Source organism: Macaca fascicularis, chromosome 20 (genome assembly GCF_037993035.2).
Source record: "Macaca fascicularis isolate 582-1 chromosome 20, T2T-MFA8v1.1".
NCBI lineage: Eukaryota > Metazoa > Chordata > Mammalia > Primates > Cercopithecidae > Macaca > Macaca fascicularis.
In genome coordinates, this window is record NC_088394.1 from 42,509,950 (window position 1) to 42,525,470 (window position 15,521).

At 40.5% G+C, this 15,521-nt stretch overlaps 1 protein-coding gene across 2 annotated transcripts in view; it reads right to left on the bottom strand.

Annotated features, from left to right (window-relative positions):
* Window positions 1–15,521, bottom strand: part of SHCBP1 (SHC binding and spindle associated 1) — a 50,168-nt gene that overhangs the window by 21,650 nt on the left and 12,997 nt on the right. For both annotated transcript variants that reach the window (XM_005591827.5, XM_065537651.2), the window contains exons 4-8: window positions 14,044–14,252; window positions 7,388–7,480; window positions 3,041–3,274; window positions 2,792–2,960; window positions 2,355–2,475 (exon numbers count right to left, since the gene is read on the bottom strand). In XM_005591827.5, coding sequence (XP_005591884.1) covers window positions 2,355–2,475; window positions 2,792–2,960; window positions 3,041–3,274; window positions 7,388–7,480; window positions 14,044–14,252 — 826 coding nt within the window. The remainder of the gene's footprint in view (window positions 1–2,354; window positions 2,476–2,791; window positions 2,961–3,040; window positions 3,275–7,387; window positions 7,481–14,043; window positions 14,253–15,521) is intronic.

Below are 15,521 nucleotides of genomic sequence, written 5' to 3' on the forward strand. Positions count from 1 at the left end.
TGGTGGCGGGCACCAGTAATCCCAACAACTGAGGAGGCTGAGCCAGAATCGCTTGAACCCAGGAGGCAGAGGCTGCAGTGAGCTGAGATCACACCACTCCACTCCAGCCTGGGCGACAGAGCAAGACTCCATCTCAAAAAAACAAAAAACAAAAAAAAATCAGATCTGTATAAATCTTACTTGAACCATTAACGCAAGTCAAACACCTGAATGGGCTTACAAAAAACTGCAGTATCAGAAAACTAAGGAATTTGCTTGACTTCCATTATAAAACAGAACCACATAGACAAAGCTGTAAGAAATAACTCTCATTGTCTAAAGATGAGTCTTTGAGTAAATGAAAGCAGTAACTGTTTTTAACAAGCAAAGCCACTCAATGTAGCTACACTGGAAGAGGACAAAGGCTTTGGGGTCCCTAGAGAATGCAAGGGGACTCCACACACTGGAATGCTACCAGGGGTGGACTCTGGATGCCTGAATTATGAGTGATTTTGTTTCTGATTGTTGTATGTATCTGACTGTACTTTGCATATTTTCTACAATAACCATTGCTTTTTATCATCAGAAAAATTAAAAGTACAAAAAGAATTGCATACTGAGAAAAGATTCTTACACAAATTTTTATATAATTATGTATTTCTTTCCACTTAAAACATAAAACCATCACCTAAAGAATGGATTTTTGAAACAAGAAAGAAAAACCCTATTGTAAGTACTATTGACACCCTGCACATAGTAGGTACTCAATATGTATCTCTTGTTATACGGGTTAGCTATAGATCACTATCAGATGAGCTTGAATCTAACTCATGAACACTCCATATATGCACACTAGAGATACCATCTGATTCCCCAATTCTCAGACCCATACTGTTAGTCAATATACAGCCATTTTTATACTTAACTATCAGAATTCTATGTCTATTTATGACACTCTGGGAATTACATTAAAACTTCCTCACCAATCTAGGAAGAACTCTTATCTACCATACAAACTATAATATCAGTGTTATTTCCACTACGCCAAAAAATAAAGTGTTTTTATCACAGTGATTTATCTTGCCGATGTATTATTTATATACACACATCTATTATACATCAAAAATTGGAGAGTAGAAAAGAACAAAAATTGTACACATGAAACAAAAAAGGAAGTGAGATGATGTACTAGGAACAGGAGAAAACTTCCAGCCTCAGTTCTTTAGAAGTTTTGACAAGATAAAAAGTATAGCTTAAGCAGTTTCTGAACAGCTGCACAAGTCCCAAAATGATATATGATTTTTTGCATTACAAGCTTCACTGCTAACTTGAAGCTATTTTGGTAAATAGTTGAACAGGTGTAACTAAATTTGACACGTTATGAATATATACAGGACCAAGATGAACAATTGTAAAGTAACCTAAATTCAGAAATCACTCTAAATGAACAATAAGATTATAACTGTCAAAAAGTTATTTTTTTTTTTAGACAGAGTGTTGCTCTGAAACCCAGGCTGAAGCATAGTGGTATGATCTTGGCTCATTGCAACCTCCACCTCCCAGGTTCAAACGATTCTTCTGCCTCAGCCTCCCGAGTAGCTGGGATTACAGGGTGCAACAAAATGCCCAGCTAATTTTTGTATTTTTAGTACCAACAGGGTTTCACCATGTTAGCCAGACTGGTCTCAAACTCCTGGCCTCAAGTGATCTACCCACCTCGGTCTCCCAAAGTGCTGGGATTTCAGGCATGAGCCACCGCACCCGGCCCAAAAAGTTATTTTTAATAGAATCTTTCAACATTAATCTTTTCTAAAGTATACTTTGGTCAAGACACAAAGTGTAGTATTTGTGACATTCAGCAAGCATTTAGAGAACTAAGATAACTGGTACCAATTTCAAGTTAAATGCCCTTCATTATACCTCTCACGAAAATAAGCTAAGTGTAAAACAACAAACAAAAAGCCATGCACTAACATATCTGCAACATCTATGAGATAAAAGCAAGCAACAAATTTTTAAAATATTAAAATTTTTTAAAATATTGCTAGGAATCTTTTTTTAATTCTAGAAATTAGATTTCCTTTCCATAAACCACCTACAATCTGGAAAGTATGTTTCTTCCTAATGGTCTTTTTTCTATATGAGCCTGTGAACATCTCCCCAACATACACACTGCTACAAAGAACTACAACTCAAGTTGCTGAAACACTGGGTCAACCTCTTTTAAGCTTTCCATGTCCTTAATGCTTCAAGGCAGCTCACCAGAAATCAAACGGGTTCAAATCACATTCTTGAAGTTTCAACAAGATCAGTGATTTATTGTTTACTTAAACATATCAGGTGTGAGAGTTTAGCTGTGTGTCTTCCATACTCACCTTCCAACTCAATGGAGTCAGCAATGGAGAAAGTGCCATGTACCACATAATGGCCAGGACAAACAATAACAGTGTCACCTTCGAAGCAGGCATTTATAGCAGATAGTGGATCACTATGGAACTAGAAAACAGTAAGAACACATTTGTAAATATACACTCCCAAAAAAGTAATTTGAGTATTACTCTAGGTACTTTCATGTCTTACTTTGAAAATGGAAGCCAAAAACTGCATATTTAAGCATCTCCTTTGATAACGCACTGACCTAACACATGCCTGGTAAGTGACTACTGAGGACTAAAGGCAGGGCTCTGACTACTTCCCATTGCACAGAAAACCATCTCGGGAAAGCTCCTGTAAATACTTTGTGGGATTTGTGAAAACCTGTGGTGAATCAGAAGGAAAAAAAGCCACCTGAAGCGAGAAACACTCCGTTTACCTGAATTTCTCTTTCTTCCTCACCGGGCTCCTGACAAAGCCTGTCTGTGAGCAGGGACCGCAGGAGACCAGCCACCATGGTGGAGGAGACCACGTGAGTGATCTTCTGACCGCTGGGACGAACACCCTTTGCTTGGATATTAGAATTCTTCTGATAACCGAACACATACCTTAAAGAAACAAAACAGGCCTATCAATAAGACAGCAAGTAAGAAAAGATGCCAACTAAGAATTACAAAGACACACATACCTCAACAAAGGATTCTCAATGAGTTTCAGCTTTTGTTTCAACTGTTCCATCTCCGAATACAATTTTAACCCTTCCACCATGGAGATATTTTCCTGCTCAGAATCAGAGTTACAATTTGACAAACTGCTTCTCAGATTTAAAAACTTCCTGTAACTCTCCTCACACTGAGACAACAGATTGCGGTAGTCAACAACAAGTCCTGATGGAACTCGGTCTTCAAGAATGTCATAATGCCTGAAAGTTTAAAAGCAAATTGAAATCCGCTGCCTTTCAGGCACATTTTCCCATCATTAAAACAGCCCACTTAGCACTCCAAAAGCCAGTAAGAAAAGTGTTTTATAGTATATAACTCAGGTGCATGTTAAGTCTTTCTGAATAGCACTCTAATAATAATAATAATAAGTGGAAGTTGTAGGAAGTTTAAAGCACCACTTCCTTAAGGTCACTAATTTTTCTTCTCTTTAGGAGTTGTTTACTTTTTTTTCTTGGATCCAAGTATTTGTGCCTTAGAAACACTGAAAGTTCATGTTGCACAATTTGTAATTATTATTTAATAAGAAATTATTTTCTTCTCATATATTAGATTCAAAAGTTTAATAAGAAGGTGGCAGGGGGTAATTTGGGAGTGGGAGTAGGGAGAGCAGTATCTCAAATTGTTTCACAACAATGTTTAAGATTACTATATTTTTCATGGATCTGAATATGACTTTAAAAATTTATTAAAGGTTACCATATTTATAGGATCAAAAAGTAGAAATTACTCAAATAATCTAGTCCCTCCTTCCATTTAAAGCACTATGGCACAAAATTATGCTGAATATTCCCTAGGGAAGATTATTACAGAATTTTTAAAAATAAGCCCTTGAGATTCTGAGGGGGAGAAAAAGGTGCCATTACTAAACTAGAGAGTGACTGAAACAAAATAACTTTGTACTGGACAACCATACTGGCACTTCAAATGTATTAATTTATAAACTTTCTCAAATATAAAAACAGAACACGGAGTATTTCTAGATGCAATAAAATAATTTGTATATGCACAATCAAGTTAATGATATAAAATTAACGGGTTTAAAAATAAAGTAAAAGAGGCCGGGCATAGTGGCTCACACCTGTAATCCCAGCACTTTGGGAGGCCAAGGCAGACAGATCACTTGAGCCCAGGAGTTTGAGGCCAGCCTGGGCAACATGGCAAAACCCTGTCACTACAAAAATACAAAAATGAGCCTGGCGTGGTGGCATGCATTTGTAGTCTCAGCTACTTGGGAGGTTGAGGTAGGAAGATGGCTTGAGCCCCAGGGGCCAAGGCTGCTGTGAGATCTAATTATGCTACTGTACTCCGTACTCCAGCCTGGGCGACAGAGCAAGACCCTGTCTCAAAAAACAAACAAACAAACAAACAAACAAACAGATGCTCAGGGCCCCATCCAGACCAATTAAATGAGTCTCTGGACATAGAAGGGTATTTTTTTAAGTTCCCTGGGGATGCTAATGTGTAGCCAAGAGTGAGCACAATTGCCTTAAATGATTTTTTTTTTAATTTAGTCACGCTCTAAATAAGATAGGGAAAAACAAAAGCAAGATAGAACCATATCTTAAACAAATTTAGATCATAGTATGAACACTTAAACATTTTAAATGAATAAAAAAGAAACTTTTCCCACTTTTCAAGTAAGTGAATTAGGTGAAGCTTGAAAAGCAAGGATTTTGTCTACTTTGGTTAATCCAAAAGAAACTGAATGAACAGCTGTGAAAAAAAAAAAAGGGGGAAAAACAAAAAAAAATTTAAATTTTAAAAATAAAAAAAGAAATTGAGGATGAAATCATGTTCTACTAAGTTGTGAAGATTAAGACTCAAATTTTAAAATAAGTTTCTTAGCATTTCCAGTATCCATGCCCATTAGCTTATTTCTTTTCATTATATTGCTACTTCATAGTCTAGAAGCAATGAACTAACATTTGTGTCTCAGACCCCGAAGTTCTGAAGCAGTGTTGGTTTTTTTCAGACCTCCTTTAGTCACGTATAAGCAGTGTGTTTTGAAGTAGAAAGGAAAAATTTACTGAACAGTACAAAATCCAGACAGTCTGGTTTGATTTTGCCTATTGATAGCCCCACTCCTATCTTAGCCCAGAGACATTTTTTAAGTCTGCCCACATCTGATAACATTCCAGTCTCTCCATTGAGTACCACCATGTCTTCTGCATAACCACACACAATTCCTCCCTTATGCCTTCCCATCTGCCAGTGATGTACAAGCTATGCATGTAAGTCATTGCTTGTCGTTAGCACATGCAAGGCTGTCAAATCAGAATACAACTTTTTTCCAAGTAAAGATTGAATTTGTCCAATATACGTTATGTTCCCTTATATTTCACGTCAATCAAAATCAATCATTTCTTTTCAAGAGCAAGGGTATCAAACCTAGAAAATACTCAAGCTTATTGAAATTTTGGGATTTTATTGAATATGCTATGGAAAAATAGGAAATGCACAATGGAAAAACTGGAAAGCCTAAATAGAAATCATAGCCCATTTATGAAGAGCTAAAATCCGACATACATAATTCTAAGCCAGGTAAAACTATTCATCAGACTTTCAAACTTTTTTTTTTCTTTTTTGAGACAAGGTCTTGCCCTGTCACCTAAGCTGGAGTGCAGTGATTTAATCACAGCTCATTGCAGCTTCAAACTCCTGGACTCAAGCGATCTTCCTGCCTCAGCCTCCCCAGCAGCTGGGACTATAGACGTGCCCTACCATACCCAGCTAATTTTTTTTTTAGGTTTGTAAAGGTGGGGTCTCACTATGTTGCCCAGGCCGGTCTCAAACTCCTAGGGTCAAGAGGTCTTCCCGGGCTGGGCACGATGGCACAGGCCTGTAATCTCAGCATTTTGGGAGGCAGAGGCAGGCAAATCACTTGAGGTCAGGAGTTCAAGACCAGCCTGGCCAACATGGTGAAACTCCATCTCTACTAAAAATACAAAAATTAGCTCAGTGTGGTGGCGTGCACCTGTATTTACAGCTAGTCAGGAGGCTGAGGTGGGAGGGACACTTGAGCCCAGGAGATTGAGGCTGCAGTGAGGGAGATCATAACGCTGCACTCCAGCCTGGGCAACAGAGTGAGAGCTTGTCTCAAAAAAGTTGTCTTCCTCCTTCAGCCTCCCAAATTACTGGGATTACAGTCACCATGCCAGGCCTCACACATTTTTCATGTTATTATTATTTACTATTTAAGCCAAGAGAAATTCACTAAATCAACTTGAGCTCCACAAAAATGTAAAGGCCTACTGCCTTATCTTCTCATCTTGTCTTTCATACAGGGGGAAAAAAAATCATCTTTTACCCAGGGAAAAAAATTACCTTCTACAATTATTTTTTTGGAGTGCAAGTTATAATTTCATTCTTATTGCAGCACTGCCTATGAAGTTACTGCTATTGAATACAAGAAAAAATTACTGGTCTTAAAGCACCATCTAGTGGGAAGATAAATGCCACATTTAATAAGGTCATTAAGATTTAAGGCAGGAGGCTGACAAAATATCTTAAGGTAGATCTGTTAGTTCAGCCTGCTATGTTTCACTACAGAAACTTAGAGTAAAGCCATATACCTTTAAAGTATTATTTACAAAATTAAAGCCAATAAGTCTTATATAATTCAAATAATGTCACTGTTTTTCAAACAATCGAATTTAACAAAGGGCTTCTTAACCCACTAGTTCAATTGAATTTTATTCAAATTAACAAAACAGTGAGCTACTAATTTAGATGTTCTTGAACTTCCTGCTTTTTTTTTTTTTTTTTTTTGAGGCGGAGTCTTGCTCTGTCGCCCAGGCTGGAGTGCAGTGGCGCGATCTAGGCTCACTGCAAGCTCCGCCTCCCGGGTTCCCGCCATTCTCCTGCCTCAGCCTCCCAAGTAGCTGGGACTACAGGCGCCGCCATCACGCCCGGCTAATTTTTTTGTATTTTTAGTAGAGACAGGGTTTCATTGTGTTAGCCAGGATGGTCTCGATCTGCTGACCTCGTGATCCACCCGTCTCGGCCTCCCAAAGTGCTGGGATTACAGGCTTGAGCCACCGCGCCCGGCCGAACTTCCTGCTTTTTGACTTAATTTATAAACACTGAAAGTAGGTTTCTCTGCACTTGTACAAGTTTCACTTAATGACTTGTCAAGGGGTAGTACAATTTGTACATCAGTTTATTTCTGTCTATGAGCTCCTGGAAAGAAAATAGAGAGAGAGAGAGAGACAGAGAGAGAGAGAGAAAGAGTGTGTGTATCTCACACAGGCAAAATTAAACCATGGGTAACTATTTTTCCAATATGTACAACAAGGTCAGCAATAAATACTTACAATCTTAATCGAGGTTCAACACATCTGACAAAATAATCGTATTCATCCTCCTCTTCTTCATCCCAACTCCTCCAAATGTTTTGGTAGAAAAATCTGAAATGGAACTTAGTATCATTCAAATTCTATCACTGGCTCAAAACATTAAGATTTTGGAGGGGTGAGAGCTAAACAGTAAATCAAAACAATTCTCATAGGAGAATGCTGCATATTTGCTATGGTTGATAGTCATGAGTCACATAACATAGAGACCTTTTTTGGATCAGTTAAAGAAGAGAAGTTTCTCCACATTGGTTTTGTTAGGACTTTTTTTTTGAGACAGAGTCTCACTCTGTCTCCGGGGCTGGAGTGCAGTGGTGTGATCTTGGCTCACTGCAACCTCCACCTCCTGGGTTTAAGTGATTCTCCTGCCTCAGCCTCCTGAATAGCTGAGATGGCACCCACCAATACGCCCAGCTAATTTTTTGTATTTTTAGTAGAGATGGGGTTTCACCATATGGGCCAGGCTGGTCTCAAACTCCTGACCTCGTGATTCACCCACCTCGGACTCCCAAAGTGCTGGGATTACAGGCGTGAGCCACTGCGCCTGGCCAGGACTTTCTTTTTATTGGAAGAATTATTTATTGACCACCAGTACCTGGATGGATGGTAGTGCCATTTGCTGAGACAAAAAACACTGAGAGAGAAACAGGTTTGGGGTTGAAAATAACAGAGGAATATATAGCCCAAACCTCCAGGGAAAGGTCTGGGCTGGAGACATAAACCTGGTAGCTGTCAACACATTGACGGTGTTAAAGCAATGTATAAGATCACGTAAGGGCATAATCATAAGGCAGTGGTTCTCAACCCTCATTGTACACTGGAGTCCCCTGGGACACTTTTAAAAATTGATTCCCCTGTAATTCCAGCTACTCAAGAAGCTGAGGCACAAGAATCACTTGAACTGGGAGGCTGAGGCTGCAGTGCACTCAGATTGCACCACTGCACTCCAGCCTGGGTGACAGAGTGAGATTCTTTCTCAAAATAAATAAATAAATTTAAAAACAAAAACAACTAGTTCACTCTCCCAGGCCAATCAATCAGAATCTGGTGGGGGTGGGGAAGGTGCAGGGGAACCAGCATCCATACTCTTCTTTTCTTTTTTTTTGAGACGAAGTCTTGCTCTTGCGGTCCAGGCTGGAGTGCAGTGGCTCCATTTTGGCTCACTGCAACCCTCCCGGGTTCAAGCAATTCTCCTGCCTCAGCCTCCTGAGTAGCTGGGATTACAGGCGTCCGCCACCACGCCCAGCTAATTTTTGTACTTTTAGTAGAGACAGCATTTTGCCATGTTGGCAAGGCTGGTCTCGAACTCCTGACCTCAGGTGATCCCCCCGCCTCGGCCTCCCAAAGTGCTGGGATTACAGGCATGACCCACAGTGCCCAGCTGTATCCATATTTTTTTAAAGCGCTCCAAGTGATTTAACAAATTTATTCTGGAAAATCCTAAACATATACAACAACAGAGAAATAGTATCATGAATACCATGTATCATCAGGCAGCTTCAACAGTTACCAACTCACAATCTTATTTCATCTCTGCTTCACCCCGGCACCCTCTGCTCTCCTCCCCTACCATCTTGATACTGGATTTTTTTGTTGTTGTTCAGATGGAGTTTTGCTCTTGTTGCCCAGGCTGGAGTGCAAGGGCACAATCTCGTCTCACTGCAACCTCCAGTTCCTGGGTTCAAGTGATTCAGCCTCCCTAGTAGCTCAGATTACAGGCACCTACCACCACGCCCCACTAATTTTTTGTATTTTTAGTAGAGATGGGGTTTCACTATGTTGGCCAGGCTGGTCTCAAACTGACCTCAGGCAACTCACCCACTTCAGTTTCCCAAATATACTGGATTATTTTGAACCAATCTCAGACACATCAAATCATTCACAAGTTTTTAGTATGTATCTCTAAAATAAATCTTTATACCAAAAGTTTTAATTCCTTGATATTACCAAATATCCAGTGTTCAAATCCCCCTAATTGTCTTCTGCTGCTGTTTCACAGTTGACTTGTTCCAATCAGGCACCAAATGAGGATCCACTGCTGCCCTTGACAGACACGTCTCTTAAATCACTGTTAGCCTATGTATTACCTCTCCCTCTTTTTTCCCTTGCAATTTATTGACTAATTTCCCACACTCTAAATTTTGGTGATTACATCCCCATGGGGTCATTTTTCTTTTTTTTTTTTTTTTTTTTTTTTTTTTTTTGAGACAGTGTGTTGCTCTGCTGCCCAGGCTGGAGTGCAGCAGCACGACCTTGGCTCACTACAGCCTCCGCCTCCTGGGTTCAAGCAATTATCCTGCCTCAGCCTCCCGAGTAGCTGGGATTACAGGCATGCACTACCATGCCCTGCTAATTTTTGTATTTTTAGTAGAGACGGGGTTTCGCCATGTTGCCTAGGCTGGTCTCAAACTCCTGGGCTAAAATGATCCGCCTGCCTTGGCCTCCCAGAGTGCTACGATTACAGGTGCACCCAGTCCCCATGGGTCATTTAACATGTGCTTCATGTTATTTCTAGTAAGATCTACAGACCTGCGGGGCTTCAGGAAGGATTTTTTGCAAGAATACTTCAAGGGAGGTGTAATGTACTTCAGTCAAGACGCAGGAAGAGCAGAGCCTCATTCAAAAAGCCACTGTCTGTGTGGAGTGTGTACATTTTTCCCATGTCTGCATGGGTTTTCTCCAGGTACTCTGATTTCCTCCCACATCCCAAAGATGCATGCATGAGGTGAATTCTGTGTCTGCCTTGTCCCAGTCTGAGTGTGAGTGTGTGTCAGTGCACTCTGTGATGAAATGGGCTCCTGTCCACGGCTGGTTCCTGCCTTGTACACTGAGCTACGGGAATAGGCTTTGGCCACCTGCAACCCTGAACTGGAATAAACAGGTTGGAAAGTGAATGAATACAAATTACTGTCAAACAAAAATTCATAAAGTATACAATAATCATACAAATGCACAACAATCAATGCTGTGGCATGAAATTGCTCAGTGAGCCCACTATGTTTATCATTGTTTTGAACTGGGTGATGGTAGGAAGTGCTCCTTATAATTTCCGCTTTGCAAACATTTATTCCTTCATTTACTCAACACCACAATGACCACTGTCACTCACTGTTTCACCGAAAATTGGAAACTGGGTCAATAATTATCTTGTTTGCATTAATATGTCTTAATGTATGTATAGCTCATATTTATTTCAGTGTTTAAGATTAGAATTGTTTGGGGTCTTTATTTAGAAGTTTGATGATGTCTTCATGACCAGAAATATGCTGCAGAAACTTTAACTTTTGTTTATATCAGTCAGCCTATGGTAAAATTGGTTTCATTAACATTGCAGTTTCTAAGAACCTACCAACAACAGTAACTAAGGACTTTACTAAAACGCCTAGCCAAGTCTTTTTGTGAGGTTAAGATTGATCAACAGATACAGGTTGTCAGCCTGATCCACCCTCTATAAAGTTCTCTTTCCCTAATGGTTGCAGCAGTCATTGATGTTCACTGTCTAGAACCTTTATTTCATTAGTGGTTACAAAATACTGATATTCTATCACTTTCTTCATGTATTGGTTGGAATACTTTTATAAAGAAATTCCTCAGGTGATTCCAAAGTGGTTCCACGGTTGATTAGGGAAAAAACAGTAGATGGCCTAGAACTGATCGCTGGGTAACTCCAACATTCTAAAGTTTGAGCATGAGAGGAAAAGCTGGCCAAGATGACTTAAGACAGCAAGCCAGTAAGACACCAGCTGAACAGTGGTGTCCCGAAAGCTGAGAAGAGAGTGTGTTAAGAAGAGGGAATGATCAAATACCTAGAATGTCAAGAGGTCAAGCAAGATGAGATCAGAGGCAAGATGAGATAAGTGAAATGTCGACTGAATACAAGAACATAGAAGTCTTTGTGCACAATTTCAGAGATGAGGTCAGGGTAGAAATGTTACTGGGACGCCAGCAAGTATAGACTGTGATTATATATAACCCTTTCAAGAAGTTCTGCTGTGAAAAGGAAGCACTGAAAATGAAACCAGCCATCTCCTAATTACTGTAGATTGGGCTATTAGTCCCTTCACCCTCTAGTGGAGTCTTTTTTTTTTTTTTTTGTAATGAACTTAAGCATGCCTCTACTCAACTAAAAAAACCTCTGCTGGCTCCCTTTTAGCCCTCAAAAAGAAGTCCTGAACGTGGTACTATAAATAAATTCATAATCTGGCCCTATTGCACCTCTCCTGCCTCAGAGCCGTTGTACGTAAACTCTCAATTTCACAAGCTCTTTCAAACCTCCATGTAACTTGTTAGTCAAGCTGCCAGAAGTGCCTTCCGCCTTTTCCACATGATAAACTTATAGTTCTATTCCATGACTCCACTCCAATGTCATCCTCACCAGTACCATGCCAAGCATTTACACATCATTCCCATCTGCACCTCCCCCAGTGTTGGTTCTTTCAAGCCAGAAACATGTAAGTCAGCCTTGACTTCTCTCACTTCATTCACATCTTCTCATCTCTGATATTCACTCGACCAAGTCCCAGTCATTCTACTTTCTCAGTAAGCCTCCATCTGTCCTCTCCATATCCCCACTCTAGTCCTCTCTCTTGCCTCTTAAATGGTCTCCCAATTCCATCTCCCACCATTTTTCTACACAGAAGCCACAATGAACCCTTGAAAACACAAAGCAGCACTTTAGGGGACTGAGGTGGGAGGATTGCTTGAGCCCAGGAGTTCAAGACCAGCTTGGGCAACACAACAAGGCCCCCATCTCTATGGAAAAATTGTGTCAAAAAATTAGCTGGGCAGTGGTGGCACATGCCTGTAATCCCAGCTGATCCAGAGGCTGAAGCAAGAGGATGACTTGAGCCCCGCAGTTCGAGCCTGCATTGAACCATAACTGCACCACTGCACTCCAGCCTGGGCAACAGAATAAGACCCTGTTTCCAAAAAAATAAAAACACAAAACACAAAACTAGTCATATTTGCCCAAGAATAAAAATCCTTCAGTGGCTTCCCACTGCTCTTAAAGACAAAAATGACTAGCCAGCTAACAAAGCCCCACACTGTCTGGGCCCTGCCAACCTCTCTAATCTCGTTTCCTAGGTCTCTCCCAGCACTGTCTGTGTTCCAGCCATGCTGGCCTTTCAGCTCCTTCAACACACTGAGCTCCTAAATCTGTTCCCTTCCCCACCCCTGCCTCCCCTTTCACCCAGCTAACCCAAGTTCAAATGTCATTATTCCAGGAAATAACCCTAGAACTGCAACTTGACCTAATCTTAGGACACTCTGTAATTCTTCACAGCACTGACTGCTATTTCCAATCATGCAGACAACTGTGCGTGATTATCTCTTCAAGGCTCATCTCCCACCTTTAGACTAACAGCTCCCTGATGATGGTGTGTCTCATGCACCAGACATACTCCACCCTTGACTAAGGACCTGGCACTCAAATATTTATTGAATCAATGAACGAATGAAATCCCTCATAATTTGACCCTCTCTGGGCACTGACCCAAATCTCAGCCCTCAAAATGCAGTGTACATTTAACCAGGCTCCTCTGCAAATAATACTACTAAATAACATTCCAGATACTTATTTTTCTACCAACTTCTATGCCCATAGAGATTAGCTCTCTGATTCCTAATTTCCTAAACTTATCAGTTATCTCTTTATCTTCAAATGTTTCAATTGACAGATTTTTTTTTTTTTAATGAGAAAAATAGAAGAGAGTTATTTGGGTTCCAGACAGAAACCGGTTCATTAGATTCACTCTGCTTGGCCCAATACTGAACATCTAGGGTTAAATGTTCTTGCATACAATTAGAAACTGTCCGTAAGATGTTGGCAGCAGGGCCTGAAACATTCTGCTTCTGTGCAGAGCATTCGAGTTAAGCTCAGCAAAACTAGGCTAACTTACTAATGGTATAGAAAATGGAAAGTACTTTTTATACTACAAAACACCAAGCAATATTATTTACATTATGGTCATTATATATTACTCAAATGTTATACTCAGATATTTGACTGTGTAGGGGTCAGACGAGATAGGCACCCCTAACCCCCGCATCATTCAAGAGTCAACTATACTAGTTTTGTCAGCTTTTCTATTAGTTTGAAATTATCATAAAATGACTTAAAACGTTTTTAGGCCAGGTGCATGGTGGGTCACGCCTGTAATCCCAGCACTTTGGGAGGTAGAGGCAGGTGGATCACCTGAGGTCAAGAGTTTGAGACCAACCTGGCCAACATAGTGAAACCTCGTCTCTACTAGAAGTATAAAATTTAGCCGGGCATGGTGGTGGATGCCTATAATCCCAGCTACTCAGAAGGCTGAGGCAGGAGAATCGCTTGAACCCAGGAGGTGGAGGTTGCAGTGAGCCAAGATCACGCCAATGCACCCCAGCCTGGACAACAGAGCAAGACTCTGTCTCAAAATTAAAAATAGAAAAAAATGATTTAAGACATTAATTTTTTTTAATTTAAAAAAGATTATCCTATCTTTGGATATTTTTGAATACTGCAATGACCAAGTTTACAGTTGAGTTTTAAATCTGGGTCTAACACAGACCAGAATTACTTCATTTCATCCAAAGTTTCTGGCCACAAGGTTATTTTTCTCAACTTCTTTTCCTACCTGACATGCTCAATTGCAAGGGCTGTCTGGTCAAACACTCCCGAATCATCAAACACCACCCAGAGCTCCTGCAGGGGCAACCGATGTTCCTTCAGATCGAGGAGCTCCTTCATGCACTCCATGGTAAAAGTGCTCACTTGAGAGTCACAGAGGTATGGTTCAGCAAGCCTCACCACTGCCTTCAAGGCTGCAAAGTCCACATCTGTGGCCTGAAATTTAAAATAATGAGACTTAACACATGGAAATCAAAATTAAGATATACCTATAAGATACTACTGACAATCTGATTTTTTTAAAAGCATACAACGTGGGTGGGGAGCCTTTACCCATAACATAAAGGACGAACAAATCAGGCTGGCTCATGGAGCTTACACTGTAATCCTCATGGAGCTTACACTGTAATCAGGGAGATCAATAAACACAATGATAACGAGTAGGTGACAGAGAATAACTAGCAGGGGTGGGGATCTGGTTCTGCTGAGATGGCCAAGGAAATCAGCTCTGAGCCAAGCTGAGGAGGATGAGAAGGAAGCAGCCATGTGAAGAGCAGGGAAAGCGCAAAAGGCCTGTGCCAGAGACAGGCTTGGCAGCTGAACGAGCGGGAAGGCAGTCCTTGCTGGAGCCAAAGGGAGGAAATGGAGGAAGGGGGTGGTGTGCAGTGGAGCAGCAAGACATGAGGTGAGAGAGAGAGAGGCAACAAGACAAGGACATGAAGGACATCTGAAGGAGCTTGGATTTTACGTGTTTTCTATACAATGAGAAGCCATAAAGCCAATACTAAGCCCTTGGTAAAGACAATGCATTAGGAGTTTTAAGCAGAGAAATGGCATGCTTCTGTTTTGAAACAATGACTTTGACTGTTTTCAGAGAACGGACTGGCAGGGGGCGCCCTATCATAACCAAACGAATAGGCCTGAACTTCAACCAAAAAATATTAGCATAATCCAAAATTTTAAAACTCACAAGCAATAGCTGCAATCCACTGCCTCGTACATAATCACTGCAGTATGTGATGCCATTTTCTAAGGGAGCTGCAGCGACAACTTGTATTCACATACCCTGGTTTGACATTTTAGGTTACTAGGGCTTTTTGTGGTCAGTTAACAAACACTGAGAAAAATTCAAAGCTGTAATTAGAATGCAAATATAATGTAAAAGGCCTAGTCAGCAGAAGAATAAGATTGCTTTTACATTCTGCAATGGGACACAATGTCAAGAGATTAACCACATATAAACAAACTTGCTATGCAAAAAATGGGCTAGTTTTAAAATGCCACTTAGCGGAGGTTGCAGTGAGCCAAGATCATGCCACTGCACTCCAGCCTAAGCAACAGAGTGAGACTCCATCTCAAAAAAAATAAATAAATAAAAATGTCTCTTAGGTTTGAGCTGCTTAACGAATTACAATTAAGAAGTTAAAAACTTTTTTGAAACCATTAACTTCATAATTAGGCCTAATTTTTTAAGTGATCTCAAAT